This window comes from Monodon monoceros, unplaced genomic scaffold (genome assembly GCF_005190385.1).
Source record: "Monodon monoceros isolate NGI ecotype Baffin Bay Population unplaced genomic scaffold, NGI_Narwhal_1 Super_Scaffold_4, whole genome shotgun sequence".
NCBI classification, from domain to species: domain Eukaryota; kingdom Metazoa; phylum Chordata; class Mammalia; order Artiodactyla; family Monodontidae; genus Monodon; species Monodon monoceros.
The window spans coordinates 62,834,878-62,860,359 of NW_021703781.1; the positions used below are offsets into that span (position 1 = coordinate 62,834,878).

At 36.7% G+C, this 25,482-nt stretch overlaps 1 protein-coding gene across 3 annotated transcripts in view; it reads left to right on the forward strand.

The window, feature by feature from the left end:
* MXI1 (MAX interactor 1, dimerization protein) overlaps positions 1-25,482 on the forward strand; it is a 104,081-nt gene that overhangs the window by 22,753 nt on the left and 55,846 nt on the right. For all 3 annotated transcript variants that reach the window (XM_029245803.1, XM_029245805.1, XM_029245804.1), the window contains one exon: positions 1,093-1,225. In XM_029245803.1, coding sequence (XP_029101636.1) covers positions 1,093-1,225 — 133 coding nt within the window. The remainder of the gene's footprint in view (positions 1-1,092; positions 1,226-25,482) is intronic.

A 25,482-nucleotide genomic window follows, 5' to 3' on the forward strand; every position in this document is an offset into this window, starting at 1 on the left:
GTGTGTGAGGAGGGGGTTGTGTGTGTGAGGGGGGTGCGTGTGTGAGGAGGGGGCTGTGTGTGTGAGGGGACTGCGTGTGTGAGGGGGTGCGTGTGTGGGGAGGGGTGAGTGTGTGAGGAGGGAGTGCGTGTGTGTGGGTGTGGGTGTGAGAGAGGGTGGGCATGTGAGTGGAGAGGTGCATGAGGCAGCAGGTATGTGAGGGGAGGAGTACCGCTGGTGCCTGCGTGAGGGGGCACATGTGGGTGTGCGTATGTTAATGAAGGGGAGGAGACTGTCACCTGGGGGAAATGGAGAGAGGGGTCAGGCTGGACCTGGGAGCTGCCCTGAGTGGAGGTGGACCAGAGGAGAGGGAAGGAGGGTGTTGAGAGTGGAGGTGATCTGAGGACCTGGGAGGAAAGAGGATGCAAAGAACTGGAGGAAAGGGCTGGGAGCAGTGCAGGTCGGGGTGGAGGAGACAAGGCTGAGAGCAAAGAAAGGGAATGCCTGCTGAAGAGCAGGGCGGAGGACAGACACTTGTAGCCAAGGGACCTCTTCGAATCTGAAGTGCGATGCGATGGAATCCCCTTAGGAATGGAGACTAAGGGAGATGTAAAGAGATTGAGGTATGAAGAGTACAGCCCCTGGAAATTGTGTTGAGAGAAAGTGTCCTCCTAAGACTAGGTGATTGAATTATTTGAACTACACAAAAACGTGGGGCTTAGAGAGACACCTTCTAGAAGGGGGATAGTTAAAGGAAAAGGGATTTTGAGGCAAGTGAAATAATTTAGGTGAATGGTAATTGGTCTCAGAAATGACGGTGTTTGAGTCAAGAATTCTTGGAGAAGAGGATTTTGGAGAGGAAGGAGAAGTTCCTTGGTTTAGAGGAGGTGTTGGTACACCTTCCTGGGGTGAGTTGGGTCTGTATATGTCACAGGATTGATGACCAGGCAAGGACTGGGAATTTTATCTTCCAACCAGGAAGAGTGGAAAAAATTTATCTCTTTTTCTTCTCTTGTTTTCAGCAACCTGTTACTGCAAGGACTTGAGATCTGTAGATCCATGAATTTGGGTGTATTCCTCTTATCGTATCTTTTTTTCTTGCTGTTTCTTTAGAGTGTGAACATGGCTACGCCTCAGCGTTCCCCTCCATGCCGAGCCCCCGGCTGCAGCATTCAAAGCCCCCACGGAGGTTGAGCCGGGCACAGAAACACAGCAGCGGGAGCAGCAACACCAGCACTGCCAACAGGTAGCAAGCTGGGGAGGTTTAAAAAGGGCAGTTGGAGGGAGGGAGCACATACTCAGTCAGAAGTGCTGGCCCAACTGACCTCAGTTCTTTAATACCGAGTCTAGAGCAACACTGAACAGCCAAGTGGAAACAGCCTTTCCCACCATCCCTCGGGATTTGGCCCTTTTAAAATAATAAAGTCTCGGAATCATAACCTACCTTTGTGTAGAAGGGAAGAAATAGAATCTGGAAAGACAACCAAAGAAGTTCTTGCTGGGGATTATTAAGTGGAGATGTCTGTGACTGACAGCGATAGTAAGTTCAGAGACCTGGCAGCATGTGTCCATGCATGCAGCCCCATGCTAAATACAATCTTGGGCCAGCTTTAAACTTGGACGATCCAAAAATTTTTAAAAATCAGAAATAGCTCAGGCAGGATATAAAACAGAATCAAGGGTTTTGTGAAAGGAATAAAAATATTTAGGTAGAGTAGGAAGTTAGTGGGCACAGTCTATTTTTTGTTTGTTTGTTTAAGAATGATAAGATTGAATTGGGAACTTTTAAAGCAAAAAAAAAAAAAAAAAAAACGAAAAGAAAGAAGGTGCTTATTCTTCAATCAAAACAGAAACTTAGAAAATGCTTACTTGGCTGTACTCAGACATAGTTGACTTATAATTTTTTGAAAATTTTTGGTAGTGTCTGGCTGTCTCTTCAGTGTTTTTATTCTAGAGGGTCAGTGAATTCTAAAGATTCATCTCATATGAAGTTTTCAAAAGTCCAGTCTTAAAAGAAAGTCAAAATCAACAGATGCTTGCCTTTTCCATTGATAAAAGGAATTAAATGAGATCTTTTTTTCCAAAGTTTGGTCTAGAGAATGTAAGCGTTCATTTTGGAGGGACACAGAACAATCTCTGGGTAACTAAGTTTGCCTGAAGACTTTGGAGAGCTCCAGACAGGAAATTGAGTAACACTTGGGGAGGTGGATTGGGGAGGGAGCAGGAGTAGGGGCTCTAACTCATTGATGCAGAAAACCTGAGGTTCCAATATATAACAGAGCTCAAAATGTTGGATCGCCCCACTCTGGATTACTGAGGCACATCACTAGGATTCACTCTTCTTTCTTTGACTTATCTTTAAAGCTGTGTTTCCTTTACAGCTTCTTTTCTTCATTAAGACTATTCTGTGTATTTTAAACAATTTTTAAAATTATAACAATAATTAGCCTTAAGTGTAATATGCTGTATTTATGTTTATGTGTGGATCTAGAGGGTTTGTTGTGGTATGGTAGGTTTGGGATGAAAATACGTAGTATGATATGCAGCATTAAACAAAAAGCACACATAAATTTTCTTGCCCCTCACAGTTTCTCTGGTTAAGGTATCATCGATTAAAACCTGTATTCAGGAATTTATAAGTTTTCCAATCCATGTGTAGATTAAAAAAAAAATTTTTTTTTAACTTCGAGACATGGGAGAAATGCCAGGTAGGAAACCAAACGTGGATTCTGCCATGCTGCAAGTATTTATTGTTTCCTACTTTCTAGAAATCAAGTATATGATCTCATTACATTTTTTCTCTGTCCTTTACTGTCGTCATAGTAAGTTGAGGGATGAACTACATACTCACCAAGGTCCCACCTTCCCCTGAAGTTCTGTGACACTGATTTATTGACAGTTTTAGAGATCAGTTACTATATTGGTTATTCAGTACACCACCCCATCATTGCAAATGTGACATTTTTACTAACAACTCAAGGATTATAGAGGTATAAATAAGATGTGTATTTCTAGATTTTACCAGTTATGTTACAGGTCATTAATGTCTTTGTCATCTGTTGACTTATACTTTGCTTAGCTTGGGGTTTTGACTAAGTGATGTTTCTCTTTCATGCTAGTGTTCTTGTCAGGATTCTACTATTGTGTGTGGGACCACATTGCTAATTACTGTGTATTTTAGCACAGCATGTCAGAAAATTTGTAACACTACAAGTATGCCATTTTGTTCTTAGTACCCAAGGGAAAATAATTACATGTACATTGGACCACCTAAGACTAAGTAAAGTAATTTTTCATGGGAATATAAATAGTAAGAAAGAAAGAAGAAGAGAGAGAGAAAGAAAAAGAGATTTTAGGATATGTTATCTCAAGGTCCACCCATGTGTGGGATTTAGGGTGGGGCCTTTAGATGAGAACTAGTATGTTAAAGTGGAACACTAGAAATTATTTCTCCTTACCATTTAAGATTTCTGCTTCATGGAGTAGGGAACCAGGGATCAAATTCTAATACTGGGGTACTTGGGAGATAGTGTTGTTGTTTCATTTGTAAGGGAGCACTGTAGACTCCCTGTTAACTTTAAATCTATTACTGGATTTAATAAAGATTTTATTATGCTGGTTGCATAAAGCAGAAAGAAAGAAAACTTGTAAAAATTTTCATTTATTAGTCATCTGAAACAAGGAAAGGAATAGAGTTGATGAGTATATGCGTCTTATTTTCCTGATCAAAAAGCTACCTATATGGAAGTTGCTGTTCTTATGCGTCTTTAACATTGATCTCTTGTATGTCATAAAGTGACATTTGTTCCCTGACATTGTAGCATCCTTAAGATATAATGTTGGTTGACTTTTTCCCCCCTAATATTCTCAGATATAATATGATATTCCTGATATAAAATGTTACTTTATAAATTTATGCTGAGAGTTGGCTCATAATACTATAAATTCCTATTCCTCCTTTCTCCCAAGCCTTGAAACCTTACTTTCATAGAAGTAAAAAGGAGAGAAAATGCGTGATGTAATGTGAGTTTAAAAGCATGTACCTTGAAAATCCCAGTAATTTTATCATTTGGAATCCTTTACCAATTAGGAGGTGGGATCTGTAATACATAATTATTTTTTAAATTCATGGTTGACTTTAGTCTTGGTTCATGACCTTCTGGCACACTTCCAAAAACCACCCTTGCTAAGATGTTACTGCTATCAGAGAACTGGCTGCAATTGCTATCTGGCTTATTGAGTAGTATAAGATAAGTTCAAATTCCCAGCTTCTTTACTGTTTGGTCTCACAACTGAAAAATATTAAGATCTGTCATCTTTAAAACTCTACTGACACTACTCTACATGGCTTTAGTGTAACATTGATTTCCTCCTAAATATCTCTTGAACCTGCCTTTTCTCTTAGCTTCGTTGCTACGCTCCTAATCCAAGATACTATCACTCCTCACCTGGACAGCTGTCGCGACCTCCTAACTGGTATCCCTGCAACCACTCTTGTCCCAAATACAATTCTGATGAATTATATTGGCTAGCCTTCCTTCAATTGCTTCAATATACCATGTTTCCTCCTACCTCAGGGTCTTTGCACATACTCTGTTCTCTTCTGAGAATCATTTTTCTTCCCCATGTTATCTCTATCTAATTACACTCTTACTTCAGCTCAATAATAACTTCTTCAGGGAAGCCTTTTCCGCATCTGCCAAACTAGAGCAGGTATTCACATACCTCATGGCATCCCTACTTTTCCTTCACTGTTTATCACAGTCTGTAGAAATACAGTTATCTGATTGATAAATTCATGTCTCATTTATTGGACTAAAAACTCCATGAAGGCAAGGATTGAATCTCTTCTGCTTAAAGATTTATCCCCAGTACCCGTCACAGTGCTCTGTACACAGTAGATGTTTTTGAAGAATGGAAGGTTTTCAAACTCCAAGTAGACTGTCCTAAATTGGAACTGAGTTTTTCTTTTGTGCCAAGTATTATATTAGACTCTGTAAGTAGAAATAATGGAAGAATGTGCAACTCCTGCTTTGGCAAACTCTGATTACTTTGTGTTCTGAAGGATATTAATGATAATACATCTGGAAAGGAAAACAATATATAGTATTTGAAGAATAAAAATCTTCAGATTGCCAGTTCTTTTAAACAAGTATGTTATAGTAGACTACAGAATGCTACAATTAATTTTAAAGACTACTATTGTCATCCTGTGTCATGAGAATTCAGTGATATCAGAACTCATATATGCAAAGAACCATAAGTCTGTCAAATATTGGCAGTAAATATTCGTATGAGCTTGTAACATGCATATAGTAATTGTATTATTTTAAGGTGATCTACAAAGTAGTAAGTACAGGCATACCTCATTTTCTTGCACTTCCCTCTATTGTGCGTCACAGACATTGTGTTTTTTACAATTGAAGGTTTGTGGCAACCCTGCATTGTCAAGTGATGGTAAGCATTTTTTAACAATAAAATGTTTTTGAATTGAGGTATGTACTTTTTTTTTTTTAGACATAATACTATTGCACATTTAATAGACTATAGTAGGGACTTCCCTGGTGGTCCAGTGGTAAAGAATCCGCCTTCCAATGCAGGGGACACGGGTTCGATCCCTGGTTGGGGAACTAAGATCCCACATGCCGTGGGGCAACTAAGCCCGCGTTCCACAACTACTGAGCTCACACGCTTCCACTAGAGAGCCTGCATGCTGCAAACTACAGAGCCCACGCACCCTGGAGCCCGAGCACCACAACTAGAGAGAGAGAAAAAAAAAAAAAACAGCACGTCACAACTAGAGAGACCCAACGCAGCCAAAAAAAAAAAAAAAAAAAAAAAGACTGTAGTATAATGTAAACATAACTTTTATGTGCACTGAGAAACCAAAAAATTTGTATGACTCACTTTATTGCAGTGGTCTGGAACCAAACCCATGATGTTTCCGAGGTATACCTATACCAATTTACGGTTGAATTTAAAGTTGATGAAAAATGTCTTACATTTTTCAGCTGCAGTATTTCAGTACTATGTGCTAAGATTGACGACATAAAAAACAAAACAAAACAACTTTCCTTTTGCTTGTAAGGCTTTAGTTTAACTTTTCTTAAACTACAGAATGATGAAATGTTTTAGTCTTATTTTAGAGGGAATGATGTTATATTTTCAGCTTTATATCCTCTTTGTCAGTCTTCTTCATGGATTATTAGGGTTTTTTTTATTTTGTTTTGCAGGAGCGGAGTGAATTCTTTTTCTAGTATAGTTGTAGAGGTTTTTTTTTCCCCCCTAGTGGAAGTAATTTGAGACATAGCTTCGGTTTTTATTCTTAAACATGTACTTATTTGTTCACAGAATAATAGAATGAAGCCTTATTTTTATTTTTGTGAAATTTCTTATTAGTCTGTATTTTTCAATTTTTCTATATTAAATAACTAGTTGCTCAGCCTTTGTCCAGCAGAGAACTCCCAAAGTTTCAGGACAAAAGTGGAAATTAGTAGCAGTTAAACTCTTAATGATATTAGTGTTGTTCTTCAAGTACTTTCCAAATGTTGAGTGATGTGATCTGATGTGTTCTGTGATATTCTGTCTTTCACTAAAACCAAGTTTAAATGAAAAATTCTCAAGAATTATTTATATACCTCAACAAACTCAGATTTTCCATTAAATGCTTCATTGAAGCATAAGTTTGCTGCTGTTGGATTTCTTAAGAATATATCCCCCTGTGGAAGTATCATTTGAAGGAGACTTGCATGATCATGGCTTGTAAGTTGGTAGGACAACTCCTTCTGTTCCTATTTGATGAGAGGCCTTTCGCCAGAATATTTATGTGATACTGTAATATAGGTCACAAATCATAGAAAGGGAATTCAGGATTTCATCTGATACAGCTCTCTGCTTTATGAAGGTAAGATATTATCATATATTTTATGGTTAAAGCTCATGTGGCCTAGAGATGCTTAAAGGATTTTTGTCCAAGCCTTATAGCTATAAGTGATGGTTAAGTTTAATATCAGGCCAGATTTTAAGCAGTATATGCATAATTCTAACCAGGCAGGAATGTTAACCTGAAGAAAGCTTTCTCTTCTATTTTGTTCCTTACAAATTAAACAGCATTGCCTCCTTTTGGATATATTGTAGCATGATTCTTTGTCATTTCTTAAGTGAAGACAGTTTCCCCAATACTAATCTAATCAAAGAGGTTTTGTGGTGTGGTTTGACAAAATATGTATCCAGATCTCATTTCTGTTCAATAGTGCTAATGTAATTTAAGTATGCATATTTTTTTTAGATTGTTTTTATTTTCATTTTGGCTTCTGACATTTTAAAACACTGGCAGATTTTTCTTCCCTGTGTGTGTGTGTGTGTGTGTATACATATGTATACAATCTTCATTATCATCTAACACATGTTCTCAAGTAAACATATAAATACATTATTTCAAACTATGATGAGCTTAATAGAGAAAAATAGAGGATCCTGTGAAGGCCATAATAGAGGACCTGATCAAATTTGAAAGATGAAAGAAGGCATCTCAGGGTTGTGAACCTTTGCAATCCTGCTTTCACTTATCCTGAATATTTTTTCAAGTTCATACACGTCTGTTAAGTCATTTTTAATTACAGCATGATATTCTACTTCATGTGAGTACCAGAATTTGTTAAGCCAACCATCTGTTAATGACGTTTTTAAAATTATTTATTTATTTGGCTGCACTGGGTCTTAGTTGTGGCACACGGGCTCTTTCGTTGTGGTGGGTGCACTCTTTGTTGCGGCACACAGGCTTCTCTCTAGTTGTGGCCCGTGGGCTCCAGAGCGTGCAGGCTCAGTAGTTGTGGCACACAGGCTTGGTTGCCCTGTGGCATGTGGGATCTTAGTTCCCTGACTAGGGATCAAATCCCTGTTCCCTGCATTGGAGGGCAGATTCTTAACCACTGGACCATCAGGGAAGTCCCTGTTAATGACATTTAAAATGTTAATTTTACATTACTTTTTCATGCCATGCAGGGCTACTATGAACATCTTTGTACAAATACTTTTGTGCATTTGTACACTTAGATCCTTAGGATAAACATGAAGAATTAGAATTGTTGGATCAAAGGGTAGAATCCATCTTTAATAACACCTTGCATTTAATTTGCTACTTGTGTGCAAAGCCCTTTAACATACATTATTATTTCTTTTGAATTTCAGAACATTTCTGTGAGGTGAAGTGGAATTTATTTATTTTTTTGATAAGGAAACTGGACTGGTATGCACAGTACAACTAGAAGACGAGAGAAATCCCTGCAATTTGTTTCTCTGGAATCAGCAAACAGTCCTTAGTAATAATCTACTTAAAAACTAAGACTTAGTGACTATAACCTGAAATTTATGTGTTTTACTGTTCTCCTTTTCTGCTCTGGGAAATGCCTGAAACGTGTGGTCTGCACGTGCTGTTTTAATGCCTTATCACCAGAGTTCTTTTTTACCCTTTGCAATTTGCTTCCTTATTTGCTAGCTATTGAAACTGCTCTCTTAAAATAATTTGTAATCAAATTTATTGAACTTACACTATATATATAGAACTATTGCTGTACATGCTTCCCTACCATAGAGGAGCTTGTGGTATATTTGGAAAGATAGTGTATATAGTAAAAATGATAAATAATACAAATCAGCAAGATGTTATAGACAGGGCCATTTTTATTTATGTTGGATAATGGTACAGAGAGTAAATAGCTTAAATTTATAGAAAAAGGTTATTATGGAAATGCTATAGATTCACAATATATACTTGTTCATTGATTAAATTTAATGTGCATTCAAGGAGACATAGGGATTCCACAACATAGTATTAGAGAGAAATTCCTTATGTTTTAAGTAATGAATTTCTTATAAGAGAAAATATTTGGTTTAGTAGATAATTTTGTTATTAATGTTACTGCATACATTTCAGGGGAAAGTGTTATGGATTTTATTTTTATTTAGTTTTATGACATTGGATAAAAGGGTTTCCATGTGGTATTTATTTCCTTGTCTTTGTTTATCATGGGAAATATTTTTGCTAGTCTTTTGAGAACACTATGTAAATACCATTTGTGGAGGCCACATGACAAGAGCTTTGAAGCCATTTGAAACAAGCATTTTTAAATTATAGAAGAATATAATTTTAGTCTTTAGTCAGTCATGTATTTTGATAAAGCAACTGATTTTCCTTTACTCTTATTTTTATTAATTAGACGGGGCAATTTAGGATTCTTTTTGAGGAACTATAAAGAACCTTTCCTCTCATGTAATAAAAGAGACTTGAGAGTAAAATGTGGTAAGTTTGCCTTGGTATTAGAAGTAAATTTTCAGGTTTTTAATTTCTATCACCATAGTCCTGTGTGATAGTATATATCCTCTATAGGAACAACAGAACAAAAGTGATCTGTAGTCTCCACAAAAACTCTGGATAACGTATTGTCATTAATACTTAGTCTGTTGGATGGTTTTTTGCAGTCTTTGTTGGTAACAGTAAATGCACATGAGTTACAATTTAAAATTTAGATTTCTAGGCCTGGCTCTTAAGGTTTGGTGTACTTACTTTTATCATTTTAACATGTTACCCAATCAGTTGTCCTTTGGAAGGCAGGTTACATTCCTGGAAATAGCACTATTAGTCAAAAAGAAGTATTTGAATCTCATTTTTGTATAGAATCATTGTTTATTGCTGGGTGGGGGCAGGTTACCAAAAGCTCAGAGTCTATGGAATTTATCACAAACACCATATTTAATCCACTGACTGTTTAAAGAAACAAAATGATTTATTTGTATAAAATTTAAACATGCTTATGTAGAAATTAGTTTAAAAGAATTACATGGTTGTTATCTAACATTGTAAGAATATAGTGCCATAGTGTATGGTATATAGTTGCAATTTTCTTAGTAAGTCCTGCGTTATTTTTTGCTATTTTTGTTATTTTTACTTTTTGCAAAAATTGGATGATGGAATGTGAGCCACATGAGGGAAGAGACTTTGACATTTTAGAGTACTTATATTCCCAGTGTAGGCACTCAATAAATCCTTACTAAGTAAATGAATGGCTGAATACTTTGAACATGATTATGTAGACCTGAAGGTACTTTTTTTTTTTTTTAAAGAAGATGTTGGGGGTAGGAGTTTATTAATTAATTAATTTTTGTTCTGTTGGGTCTTCGTTTCTGTGCGAGGGCTTCCTCTAGTTGTGGCAAGCGGGGGCCACTCTTCATCGTGGTGCGCAGGCCTCTCACTATCGCGGCCTCTCTTTTTGAGGAGCACAGGCTCCAGACGCACAGGCTCAGTAGTTGTGGCTCACGGGCCTAGTTGCTCCACAGCATGTGCAATCCTCCCAGACCAGGGCTCGAACCCGTGTCCCCTGCATTAGCAGGCAGATTCTCAACCACTGCGCCACCAGGGAAGCCCTGAAGGTACTTTTTAATGAAATGTTGGTATAGTTTTGAGAAGACTTTTAGAGAAACTTAGGCTTAATTGATTGTTTTGTACAAAACTGATCTAGGGATGTTTAATATCTTTATTCTCATCATCAGGTTATTTGTAGCAGGTAAACTCATTGGAGACAAAGTTGTTTTTGTTTTGTTTTGTTTTAACATTTGAAGTTAAGGCCCATATTATCAGAAATAGCTGAGTAACATGTTTCTTTTATTCTTTTAACAAACATTTTAAATATCAGTAGGAATTTAATATTAATTTATTAAGTATCAGTATGTGCTTCATACTGTTGGCCACAAATGTGAAAAATCATTTTAGTGGTAAAGTGTAACAAGTGTGAGGCACTGTCCTGTAAGATGAAGGTCTCTTATTCTACAGGAGTCCACAGGAAGACTTGAACATGCATGGTCATGGCATTATTTGTAATCACCAAAAGCTGGAAGCAATTGAAATGTCCATCAGCTAGTGAATGGATAAACAAAATATAGTATATTGTACAATGGAATACTACCCAGCAATGAAAAAGAAAAAATACTCATACATATGACAAAATGGATGAACCACAAAAAACTTATGTAAACAAAGTCAGATACATAAGAGTACATATTGCATAATTCCATTATATGAAATTTATATTTATAAGGCAAAACTATAGAGGTAGAAAGCAGATGAGCGGTGGGTGAGGGGTCGGAGTGCAGATTGACTGAAAATGGACATGAGGGGACTTTTGGGGTGATAGAAGTGTTCTAAAAGTGGAATGTGGTAATGCTTACACAAATACGTAAACTTACAAAAGCTCATTGGATTGTACACTTAAAATGGGTGAATTTTATAGTATGTATCAATAAAACTTAAAAAAAGATTGCCTGTCTTATTTATTGCAGTAAGATAATGAACATATGACAAATGCTAAAACAAACTAAAGGTAGAATGAGTGAATGAATATTAAGCAATGTTTCCTTTATTTTTTTCTTCCAGTTTTTTGAGATATAATTGACATACAGCGCTATATAAATTTAAGGTGTATAGCATAATGACTTACATACATCATGAAGTTATTATCACAATAAGTTTAGGGAACATCTATCATCTCATACAGATACAAAATAAAAGAAAAAGAAAAAATTTTTTCCTTGTGATGAGAATTCTTAGTATTTACTGTCTTAACAACTTTCATTGTTAATATATTAATCATGTTAATATATTAATCATGTTAATATATTAATATTAATCATGTTGTACATTACATCCCTGGTACTTATTTATCTGATAACTGGAAATTTAAACATTTTGACTGCTTTCATCCAATTACCCCTCCCGTCACCCCCGGCCTCTGATAACCACAAATCTGATCTCTTTTTCTATGAGTTTGATTGTTTTTGAAGTATAACTGACCAACAACACTATGTTAGTTCCCAGTGTACAACATAGTGATTTGTTATTTCTATTCATTACAAAATGATCACCACAGCAATGATTCCTTTAAAACTTTAAATAAACCAATAAGGAGTAGGGAGTGTAGTCAGTTGGAAGAAGGCACCTCCACTCTCCTGCAGCAACCAGAACAAGGAAAATTCAGCTATCCTGCCAACCTCTCCTCCCTTACTCCCTTTGAGAATCACTTTTCTATGTGATATATTTCCCTTAGACAGGAGGATTCTTTGAAATAGATATATGTATAACATCTGTGTCTGCTTCTAGTACTATAGTGAGGAATGGAGTATAGTAACAATGAAAATTGGGATCTATGGGCTTTCTATTATGAGTAGTGCTATTAATTATGGTACCATTTGGGTTTTTTTTTCCCTTCAGCAAATATCTACTGAATGTTTATTTCATGCCTGACTCCTTCCTGAAATACTGAATTACAATTTGGAAGTCCAGTGATTCAGGAAATCACTGATATTTTTTCCATTTTTAAAGATTTTTAGAATGTTGCTCTGTAATAGAATCAAATAATGAAGCAGTCTAGGTAATTAGTGGTTTGTCTTTTCAAATGCCTTGTTTTAACTTTTGAAAATTTGTTTAAGAGCAGTCATTTTAATCTTGAAAATTCTCTGTAGTTCCCAATATTGCTTTTACCTAAGAAGTGATTATTTCACAAATATTGTATAACTTTAGTATGTATTTAGATGCGTCTTAATTTCTGGCACTAAGATAAAAGTTAGTTAATACTAAATGGCTTACAAATTAAAATAACATTCCTCTGCCTCATCTATCCCCATCCAATTTCTGCTTCCTAGAGACTACCACTTGCAGTAATTTAACAGTTTCTTCTACTGTTTGCTTTCATATTTCTAAATTAGGAACTTACCCTGCTTGTTATCTGTTGACTTCCTGTTATGAAGATGAAGATTTGACTGTCTATACTCTTGACTGACAGCAGATTAATCATATGCCAGAAATGAAAAAAAAAATTTAAGTAGATGAAAGAACAGATATTCCCCAAAGCGCTTATGTTTTAAAATTATGCACTTTCTAGTAATTTGTATTATTAGTCTTCTAGAATAAGGATTTGATGTTTTAGTCTCATTCCTGAGTACTTTATGGTAGATTAGAGTATTGCCTCAATTGTAGGATGAGGTTTATAACTTAAAAAAAAAGTTTTGATGCAGTGTAATTTCTATACAATAAAATTCCTCAATTTTTAGTGTGTGAGTCAGTGACTAGACGTGTATACAGTCATGCAACCCCCAACACAATTATGATACAGAACTTCTTTTTATCTCAAAATATTATTACCTCATGCCTCTATAGGCAGTGTCTTATCTCCACCTTCTGATCTGTTTTGTCACTACAGTTTTGCCATTTCTGGAATTTCATATAAATGGAATCATGTATATACTATTCTGTGTCTCACTTCTTTCACTTAGCATAATGTTGTTTGAAATTCATTCATGTTGTCCTATGAATCAGTAGCTAAGTCCTTTATATTGCTGAGTCCATTGTATGAATATGCCACAGTTTGTTTATTCATTTACCAGTTGATAGACATTAGGTTGTGTGTAGTTTCTAGCTATTATAAGTAAAGATGCTACATACTTTTATGAACAGGTCTTTCTGTAGATATATGTTTTCATTTTTCTTACCTACGTAGGAGTAGAATTCTGGGTCACATAGTAAGTGTGTATATAACTTTATAAAGAAACTACGAAACCATTCTCCAAAGTGGCTGTACCATTTTACATCCTGACTAGCAGTGTAGGGTACTTCCAGTAGCTCCAGATCCTGGATAGCACTTGGTATTGTCAGTCTTTTAAATTTTAGCCATTCTAGTGGGTGTTTCGTAGTATCTCACTGTGTTTTATTTTGCATGTTCCTAGTGATTTTGAATATCTTATTGTGTGTTTGTTTGCCATTGATATATCTTCTTTGGTGAAGGGTCTGTGTCTTTTGCTTTTTATTTTATTTAGTTGTTTTCTTATTGAGTTGTAAGAGTTCTTTGTAAATTCTGGATACAAGTTCTTTGTTACATATGTGGTTTACAAATGTTTTCTCCTCAGTGGTTTGCCTTTGTCATCTTCTTAACAGTGTCTTTTGAAAAACAAAACTTTTAAATTTTGATGAAGTCCAGTTTACATGTTTATCTTTCATGGTTCATGCTTCTTTTTTTTATTTTTTGAATTTTATTTATTTTTTTATACAGCAGGTTCTTATCAGTTATCCATTTTATACCTATTAGTGTATACCTGTCAATCTCAATCTCCCAATTCATCCCACCACCACCATCCCCCACGCCACTTTCCCCCCTTTGTGTGCATATATTTGTTCTCTACATCTGTGTCTCTATTTCTGCCCTGAAAACCGGTTCATCTGTACCATTTTTCTAGGTTCCACATATATGCATTAATATATGATATTTGTTTTTCTTCTTCTGACTTACTTCACTCTGTATGACAGTCTTAGATCCATCCATGTCTCTACAAATGACCCAATTTCGTTCCTTCTTATGGCTGAGTAATATTCCATTGTATATATATACCACATCTTCTTTATCCATTCATCTGTCAGTGGGCATTTAGGTTGCTTCCATGACCTGGCTATTGTAAGTACTGCTGCAGTGAACATTGGGGTGCATGTGTCTTTTTGAATTATGGTTTTCTCTAAGTATATGCCCAGTATTGGGATTGCTGGGTCATATGGTAGTTATATTTTTAGTTTTTTAAGGAACCTTCATACTGTTCTCCATAGTGACTGTATCAATTTACATTCCCACCAACAGTGCAAGAGGGTTCCCTTTTCTCCACACCCTCTCCAGCATTTGTTGTTTGTAGATTTTCTGATGATGCCCATTGTAATTGGTGTGAGGTGATACCTCATTGTAGTTTTGATTTGCATTTCTCTAATGATTAGTGATGTTGAGCAGGTTTTCATGTGCTTCTTGGCCATCTGTATGTCTTCTTTGTAGAAATGTCTATTTAGGTCTTCTGCCTATTTTTGGATTGCGTTGTTTGTTTTTTTAATATTGAGCTGCATGAGCCATTTGTATATTTTGGAGATTAATCCTTTGTCCATTGATTCATTTGCAACTATTTTCTCCCATTCTGAGAGTTGTCTTTTCATCTTGTTTATAGTTTCCTTTGCTTTGCAAAAGCTTTTAAGTTTCACTAGGTCCAATTTGTTTATTTTTGTTTTTATTTCCGTTACTCTAGGAGGCGGATCAAAAAAGGTCTTGCTGTGATTTATGTCAAAGAGTGTTCTTCCTATGTTTTCCTCTAAGAGTTTTATAGTTTCCAGTCTTACATGTAGGTGTCTAATCCATTTTGACTTTATTTTTGTGTATGGTGTTAGAGAGTGTTCTAATTTCATTCTTTTACATGTAGCTGTCCAGTTTTCCCAGCACCACTTATTGAAGAGACTGCTTTTTCTCCACTGTATATCCTTGCCTCCTTTGTCATAGATTAGTTGACCCTAGGTACGTGGGTTTATCTCTGGGCTTTCTATCCTGTTCCATTGATCTTTGTTTCTGTTTTTGTTCAAGTACCATATTGTCTTGATAACCGTAGCTTTGTAGTATAGTCTGACGTCAGGGAATCTGATTCCTCCAGCTCCGTTTTTTTCCCTCAAGACTGCTTTGGCTATTCGGGGTCTTTTATGTCTCCATACAAATTTTAAGATTTTTTGTTCTAGTTCTGTAAAAAATGCCATTGGTAATTTCATAGGGATTGCATTGAATCTGTGGATTGCTTTGGGTAGTATAGTCATTTTCACAATATTGATTCTTCCAATCCAAGAACATGGTATATCTCTCCATCTGTTTGTATCATCTTTAATTTCTGTCATCAGTGTCTTAGCGTTTTCTGCATACAGGTCTTTTGTCTCCATAGGTAGGTTTATTCCTAGGTGGTTTTTTTTTCGGTACGCGGGCCTCTCAATGTTATGGCCTCTCCCGTTGTGGAGCACAGGCTCCGGATGCACAGGCTCAGCGGCCGTGGCTCACGGGCCTATCCGCTCTGTGGCATGTGGGATCTTCCCAGACCGGAGCATGAACCTGTGTCCCCTGCATCGTCAGGCGGACTCTCAACCACTGCGCCACCAGGGAAGCCCATATTCCTAGGTATTTTATTCTTTTTGTTGCAGTGGTAAATGGGAGTGTTTCCTTAATTTCTCTTTCAGATTTTTCATCATTAGTGTATAGGAATGCAAGAGATTTCTGTGCATTAATTTTGTATCCTGCAACTTTACCAAAGTCATTGATTAGCTCTAGTAGTTTTCTGGTGGCATCTTTAGGATTCTCTATGTATAGCATTATGTCATCTGCAAACAGTGACAGCTTTACTTCTTTTCCAATTTGTATTCCTTTTATTTATTTTTCTTCTCTGATTGCCATGGCTAGGACTTCTAAAACTATGTTGAATAATAGTGGTGAGAGTGGACATCCTTGTCTTGTTCCTGATCTTAGAGGAATTGCTTTCAGTTTTTCACCATTGAGAATGATGTTTGCTGTGAGTTTGTCATATACGGCCTTTATTATGTTGAGGTGGGTTCCCTCTATGCCCACTTTCTGGAGAGTTTTTTTATCATGAATGGGTGTTGAATTTTGTCAAAAGCTTTTTCTGCATCTATTGAGATGATCATATGGTTTTTCTTCTTCATTTTGTTAATATGGTGTATCACATTGATTGATTGGCGTATATTGAAGAATCCTTGCATCCCTGGGATAAATCCCCCTTGATCATGGTGTATGATCCTTTTAATGTGTTGTTGGATTCTGTTTGCTAGTATTTTGTTGAGGATTTTTCCATCCATATTCATCAGTGATATTGGTCTGTAATTTTCATTTTTTGTAGTATTTTTGTCTGGTTATGGTATCAGGGTGATGGTGGCCTCATAGAATGAGTTGGGAGTATTCCTTCCTCTGTAATTTTTTGGAAGAGTTTGAGAAGCATGGGCGTTAGCTCGTCTCTGAATGTTTGATAGAATTCACCTGTGAAGCTATCTGGTCCAGGACCTTGTTTGTTGGAAGATTTTTAATCACAGTTTCAATTTCATTACTTGTGATTGGTCTGTTCATATTTTCTGTTTCTTGCTGGTTCAGTCTTGGAAGGTTATACCTTCCTAAGAATTTGTCCATTTCTTCCAGGTTGTCCATTTTATTGGCATAGGGTTGCTTGTAGTAGTCTCTTAGGATGCTTTGTATTTTTGCGGTGTCTGGCAACTTCTCCTTTTTCATTTCTAATTTTATTGATTTGAGTCCTCTCCCTCCTTTTCTTGATGAGTCTGGCTAATGGTTTATCAATTTTGTTATCTTCTCAAAGAACCAGCTTTTAATTTTATTGATCTTTGCTATTGTTTTCTTTGTTTCTGTTTCATTTATTTCTGCTCTGATCTTTATGATTTCTTTCCTTCTACTAACTTTGGATTTTGTTTGTCCTTCTTTCTCTAGTTTCTTTAAGTGTAAGGTTAGATTGTTTATTTGAGATCTTTCTTGTTTCTTGACATGGGCTTGTATTGCTATAAACTTCCCTCTTAGAACTGCTTTTTCTGCATCCCATCGGTTTTGGATCATCGTGTTTTCATTGTTAATTTGTTTCTAGGTGTTGTTTGATTTCCTCTTTGATTTCTTCAGTGATCTCTTGGTTATTTAGTAATGTATTGTTTAACCTCCATGTATTTTTTGTGTGTTTTTTCCATTTTTTTCCCTGTAATTGATTTCTAATCTCATAGCATTATGGTCAGAAAAGATGCTTGATATGATTTCAGTTTTCATAAATTTACTGAGGCTTGATTTGTGACCCACGATGTGATCTATCCTGGAGAATGTTCCATGTGCACTTGAGAAGAAAGTGTTATCTGTTTTTGGATGGAATGTCCTATAAATATCAATTAAATCTGTCTGGTCTGTTGTATCATTTAAAGCTTGTGTTTCCTTAGTAATTTTCTGTTTGGATGATCTGTCCATTGGTGTAAAGGGAGGTGTTAAAGTCCCCCACTATTATTGTGTTACTGTCGATTTCCTCTTTTATAGCTGTTAGCAGTTGCCTTATGTACTGAGGTGCTCCTATGTTGGGAGCATATATATTTATAATTGTTATATCTTCCTCTTGGATTGATCCCTTGATCATTATGTAGTGTCCTTCCTTGTCTCTTGTAACTTTCTTTATTTTAAAATCTATTTTATCTGATATGAGTACTGCTACACCAGCTTTCTTTTGATTTCCATTTGCATGGAATATCTTTTTCCATCCCCTCACTTTCAGTCTGTATGTGTCCCTAGGTCTGAAGTGGGTCTCTTGTAGACAGCATATATACGGGTCTTGTTTTTGTATCCATTCAGCAAGCCTGTGTCTTTTGGTTGGAGCATGTAATCCATTCACGTTGAAGGTAATTATCGATATGTATGTTCCTGTTACCATTTTATTAATTGTTTTGGGTTTATTTTTATAGGTCCTTTTCTTCTCTTGTGTGTCCCACTTAGAGAAGTTCCTTTAGCATTTGTTGTAAAGCTGATTTTGGTGTTGCTGAATTCTCTTAGCTTTTGCTTGTCTGTAAAGCTTTTGATTTCTCCATCAAATGTGAATGAGATCCTTGCAGGGTAGGGTAATCTTGGTTGTAGGTTCTTCCCTTTCATCACTTTAAGTATATCATGCCACTCCCTTCTGGCTCATAGAGTTTCTGCTGAGAAATCAGCTGTTAACCTTATGGGAGTTCCCTTGTATGTTATTTGTTGTTTTTCCCTTGCTTCTTTCAATAATTTTTCTTTGTCTTTAAATCTTTGCCAGTTTGATTACTGTGTGTCTCAGCGTGTTTCTCCTTGGGTTTATCCTGTATGGGACTCTCTGCACTTCCTGGACTTGCGTGGCTATTTCCTTTCCCATATTAGGGAAGTTTTTGACTATAATCTCTTCAAATATTTTCTCTGGTCCCTTCTCTCTCTCTTCTCCTTCTGGGACCCCGATAATGCGAATGTTGTTATGTTTCATGTTTGTCCCAGAGGTCTCTTAGGCTGTCTTCGTTTCTTTTCGTTCTTTTTTCTTTATTCTGTTCCACAGCAGTGAATTCCACCATTCTGTCTTCCAGGCCATTTATCCATTCTTCTGCCTCAGTTATTCTGCTATTGATTCCTTCTAGTGTACTTTTCATTTCAGTCATTGTATTGTTCATCTCTGTTTGTTTGTTCTTTAACTCTTCTAGGACTTTGTTAAACATTTCTTGCATCTACTTGATCTTTGCCGCCATTCTTTTTCTGAGGTCCTGGATCATCTTCACTATCATTATTCTGAATTCTTTTTCTGGAAGGTTGCCTATCTCCACTTCATTTAGTTGTTTTTCAGGGGGTTTATCTTGTTCCTTCATCTGGTACCTAATCCTCTGCCTTTTCATCTTGTCTGTCTTTCTGTGAATGTGGTTTTTGTTCCACAGGCTGCAGGATTGTAGTTTTTCTTGCTTCTGCCGTCTGCCCTGTGGTGGATGAGGCTATCTAAGAGGCTTGAGCAAGTTTCCTGATGGGAGGGACTGGTGGTGGGTAGAGCTGGCTGTTGGTCTGGTGGGCAGAGCTCAATAAAACTTTAATCCACTTTTCTGCTCGTGGGTGGCGCTGGGTTCCCTTCCTGTTGGTTGTTTGGCTTGAGGCTACCCAACATTGAAGCCTACCAGGCACTTTGGTGGGGCTAATGGTGAACTCTGGGAGAGCTCCAGGAGTACTTCCCAGAACTTCTGCTGCCAGTGTCCTTGTCCTCATGGTGAGACACAGACACCCCGTGCCTCTATAGGAGACCCTCCAACACTAGCAGGTAGGTCTGGTTCAGTCTCCTACAGGGTCACTGCTCCTTCCCCTGGGTCCTGATGCACACACTACTTTGTGTGTGCCCTCCAAGAGTGGAGTCTCTGTTTCTCCCAGTCCTGTCAAAGTCCTGCAATCAAATCCCGCTAGCCTTCAAAGTCTGATTCTCTAGGAATTCCTGCTCCCGTTGCCGGACCCCCAGGCTGGGAAGCCTGACATGGGGCCCAGGACCTTCACTCCAGTGGGTGGCCTTCTGTGGTATAAGTGTTCTCCAGTTTGTGAGTCACCCACCCAGCAGTTATGGGATTTGATTTTATTGTGATTGTGCCCCTCCTACCATCTCATTGTGGCTTCTCCTTTGTCTTTGGATGTGAGGTATCTTTTTTGGTGAGTTCCAGTGTTGTCCTGTTGATGACTGTTCAGCAGTTACTTGTGATTCCGGTGCTCTCGCAAGAGAGAGTAAGCGCACGTCCTTCTACTCCGCCATCTTGAACCAATCTCTCTGGTTCATGCTTCTTACGTCCTAAGAAATATTTGCAAAATCCAAGATCACAAAATTTTCTCTTAAGTTTTCTATAGGTAATCCATTTAGATCTGAGATTCATTTAGAGTTAATTTTTTTAGAAGGTGTGAGGTAACAGTTGAAGTTCACTTTTTGGCAAATGGACCTCCAGTTGTTTCACTATCATTTATTGAAAGACATTTCTACATTGAATTGCTTTGGAATCTTTGTAAAAAATGAAAGGACTATGTATGTGTGAATCTATTTGTGGACTCTATTCTTTTCCATTGATCTAAATATTTATCTTTACTAAAATACCACACTGTCTTAATTACTGCAGTTTTTCTAGTAAGTCATGAACTTAGGTAGCGTAAGCCTTCCAAATTGGTTTATCTTTTTCAAAAGTTCCTTTGAGTATTCTAGGTCTTTTTCATTTTCACATATATTATTGAAGCTGCTTGTCACTTTCTACAACAAAGCCTACTAGAGTTTTGATTGGTTGAATTTTGATTGATTGAGTTTTGATTTGCATTGAATCTGTAGATTAATTTCGGGGAGACTTGACACATCTGAACAACATTTAATCTTTTGATGCATGAACATGGTATATCTCCCCATTCATTCAATTATTTAGATGTTTTTAAAATTCAGCAGTATTTTGTAGTTTTTCAGAGTGTGGGTAATGCACATACTTCATTAAATTAGTTAATATTTGTTAAAGTAGTTAATATTCTTTGATGCTATTGTAAATAAAAATTGAATTTGGTATATTGACCTTGTAAACCTACTTTGCTAAACTCACTTATTAGTTCTAGTAATTTGTATATTAGGATTTTCTAAATAGACACTAAATGATGTTTACATTAAAGATATTTTTACTTTTTCCTTGCCTTTCTGTATGATATTTATTTTTCTTGCCTTGTTTCATTGGCTAGGACCTCTAGCACAGTGGCTGAATAGAAGCTGATGAGAGTGAACATCCTTGCCTTGCTTCTGATATTGGGAAAACATATTCTTTCACCATTGATGTGACAACTATAGATTTTTTTGTAGATGCCTTTTAACAAGTTGAGGAAATTCCTTTATTTCCTAATTTGCTGAAAGTTTTTATCATGAATGAATGCATGAATTTTGTCAAATGCTTTTTCTACATCTATTGAGATTATACTGTGGTTTTTCTTTTTTATTCTGCTAATATGGTTAATTACACTGATTTCATTTTTTTGAACCTTAAACTAATCTTGCATTCCTGGAATAAACCCTACTTGGTCATGGTGTATTTTACAATACTCACGCTAACATCTCTAGTTAGTACAGACTCCACAAGTTTAAGGGTGCAGTCTGCAACATGACTGCCCTCACTACAGTTGCCAGATGCAAGTTTAAGAGTCCCCAGGCCACCCACGTTTATGACCAACTGACTATAAATTTAGGTGTTCCCACAATCCCCTCAGGTTCAATAGTTCACTAGAACTACTCATGAAACTCAGGAAAGTGCTATACTTACGATTACAGGTTTTATTATAAATAATACAAATCATGACCAGCCAAATGAAGAGATGCATAGGGTGAGGTCCTGGAGAATCCTGGGCATGGAGCTTCTGTGTCCTCTCTGTGTACTATCAGGATACATTACCCTGCTGGCAGATTGATGTGTTCACCAACCAGGAAGCTCACCTGAACCTTGGATTCTAGAGTTTTTATTTCCATATCATTATGTAGTCACAGTTGATTGAGTCATTCACCATGTGATTGAACTCTCTAGTGACCCTCCTCTCCCCAGAGGTTGGCTGGTATCAGTTGCTCAAAGCCTGAATCCTCTAATTACATGGCTGGTCTTTCTGGCATGACCAGTCCAATTTAAGTCATCTCCCTAGCATAAACTCAAGAGTGGTCCAAGAGCCCACCATGAATAACAGAGACACTCCTATAACTGAGGAAATTCCAAGGTGTCCGAAGCTCTGTGCCAGGAAATTGGGACAAAGACCAGACAAGTTTTTTATTGTAAAACTGATAGTTTCTATAAATTTGCTAATATTTTCTCAAGAATTTTTGTGTCTGTGTTCTTGAGGGAATAGTAGTCTGTGGTTTTGTTTTGTTTTGTTTTTCAATGTAAGTTCTTTGTCAGGTTTTGGTATCAGGGTAATACTGGCCTCAAAATGAATTGGGAAATATTTCCATTTCCTTTATATTTTGAAATATGTTCTGTAGAATTAGTATTATTTATTCCCTAAATGCTTGGTAAAATTTGCCAATGAATACTTCTGGGCCTGGAGTTTTTTTGTGGGCAGGTTGTTTTTTGTTGTTGTTCTCGCTAATTTTTTCCTTGCTCTTATGGCACCATGACTTTTTTTTTTAACATCTTTATTGGAGTATAATTGCTTTACAATGGTGTGTTAGTTTCTGCTTTATAACAAAGTGAATCAGTTATACATATACACATGTTCCCATATCTCTTCCCTCCTGCATCTCCCTCCCACCCTTCCTATCCCACCCCTCTAGGCAGTCACACACCACCTAGCTGATCTCCTTGTGCTACGCGGCTGCTTCCCACTAGCTATCCACTTTACTCTTGGTAGTGTATATATGTCCATGCCACTCTCTCACCTCGTCATAGCCTCCCCCTCCCCCTCCCCATATCCTCAAGTCCATGCTCTAGTAGGTCTGTGTCTTTATTTCTGTCTTACCCCTAGGTTCTTCATGACCTTTTTTTTTTTTTCCCTTAGATTCCATATATATGTGGAATATATATATTCCTTTTTTTTTTTTTCCCTTAGATTCCATATATATGTGGAATATATATATTCCTTCTGACTTACTTCACTCTATATGACAGACTCTAGGTCCATCCACCTCACCACAAATAACTCAATTTCGTTTCTTTTTATGGCTGAGTAATATTCCATTGTATATATGTGCCACATCTTCTTTATCCATTCATCTGTTGATGGACACTTAGGTTACTTCCATGTCCTGGCTATTGTAAATAGAGCTGCAATGAACATTTTGGTACATGACTCTTTTTGAATTATGGTTTTCTCAGGATATATGCCCAGTAGTGGGATTGCTGGATCGTATGGTAGTTCTATTTGTAGTTTTTTAAGGAACCTCCATGCTGTTCTCCATAGTGGCTGTATCAATTTACATTCCCACCAACAGTGCAAGAGTGTTCCTTTTTCTCCACACCCTCTCCAGCATTTATTGTTACTAGATTTTTTGATGATTGCCATTCTGACCAGTGTGAGATGATATCTCATTGTAGTTTTGATTTGCATTTCTCTAATGATTAATGATGTTTAGCATTCTTTCATGTGTTTGTTGGCAATCTGTATATCTTCTTTGGAGAAATGTCTATTTAGGTCTTCTGTTTGTGGGCAGGTTTTTTGATTATGAATGCAATTTCTGTAATAGATGCAAGGCTGACACTAACTCTCTATTTCTTCTTGAGTTAGTTTTGATAATTTGTATCTTTCAAGAAATTTGTCCATTTCATCTACATGTTGAATTTATTGGCATAAAGCTGTTCATAATATTCTCTTATCATCCTTTTAATGTGTGTAGTATCTGTAGTGATGTGCTCTCTTTTGTCCCTGATATTAGTTATTTTTTTTGTGTTGGTAATTTTTGCCTTTTTTCTGCATCAGTTTTAGAAAAGTTTATCCATTTTACTGGGTTTTTTTTTTAAGTCAACTTTTGGTTTTATTGATACTCTCTGTTGTTTCCTGTCTTCTATTTTGTTTATTCCTGTTCTTGGCTTTATTATTTATTCCTCTACTTCAGAGTTTCTCAACCCCAGCACTATTGACATTTTGGGCCAGATAATTCTGTTTTGAGCATCATTGGATGTTTCGCAGCATCCCTGGCCTCTCCTCACAAAACACCAGTAGTGTCTCCCTGGTGTGATAACCAAAAATGTCTCCAGATGTGGCCAAATATCTTCTGGTGGGAAAAATAGCCCACACAGTTGAGATCCATTGCCCACCTTCTTTTGGTTTAGTTTGCTTTTTTTCTACCTTCTAAAGGTGGAAGGCATTGATTTTGGACTCCATCACTGCCCCCTACCCCAACATAAGGATTTAAAGCTAGAAATATTTTTCTCTAAACACTGCTTTAGCTGCATGCCATGTTTGAAATGTTGTATTTCTTTATCATCCAGCTGAAGATACTTTGTTTTCTTTGTGATTTGTTCTTTAACCTGTGACTTCTTATTTCCTTTTCTATTTCATTGGGCTTAATTTGCTCTTCTTTTTGTAGCTTCTCAAGGTGAAAGTTAAACCATAGATTTTTAACTTTGTTTTTTATACTAATAGAAGAATTTAAAGCTAAACATTTCTAAGTACTGCTTTAGATACATCCAACAAATTTTGACATGTTGTGTTTTCATTATTCAGTTCAGAATATTTTCTGATTTCTCTGTCATTTGTTCTTTGATTTATCGCTTATTTTCCAAATATTGCTATTTTCCTAGTTATCTTATTGTTACTGATTTCTAATTCCATTGTGCTTAGAGAACTTATTCTGTATGGTTTTTTTTTTTTTTTTTTTTTTTTTGGCTGTGTCAGGTCTTCGTTTCTGTGCGAGAGCTTTCTCTAGTTGTGGCAGCGGTGGCCACTCTTCATCGCGGTGCACGGGCCTCTCACTATCGCGGCCTCTCTTGTTGCGGAGCACAGGCTCCAGACGCGCAGGCTCAGCAGTTGTGGCTCACAGGCCTAGTTGCTCCGCGGCATGTTGGATCTTCCCAGACCAGGGCTCGAACCCGTGTCCCCTGCATTAGCAGGCAGATTCTCAACCACTGCGCCACCAGGGAAGCCCTCTGTATGATTTTAGTACTTAAATTTATTGAAAATTATGCTTTACAAAGTGCATAACTTAGGGACGTTTATGTAATATATCAAAAGATTTACCAGAGACAAATTAGAGTGTTTGCTGTATTTGAAATAAGAATTGATTTTTACTGAATTTGATTCATGTGTAATTTTTTCATTTTTTCTTGTTTATTGAAAATGTACATACAGAAAAGTGTATAAATCCTAAGTGTATAGCTCGATGAATTTTCACAAAGGTGAAGAAATAAAATATTATAGACTTACTGTCAACCCTACCTGAGGTAACTACAGTCTTCTTTTGATACCATTAGTTTTGCCAGTTTTTAACTTTATATGAATGGGGTTATGCAGTGTGTATTTTTGTATCTGCCATTTTTCATTCAGCACTATGTTGAAATTTTGAAAATTCATCCATGTTATTGCATAATAGTTCATTCTCAGGGCTCTATAGTATTACATTATATCAATATGAATGTTCCACAATTTATTCATCCATCCTACT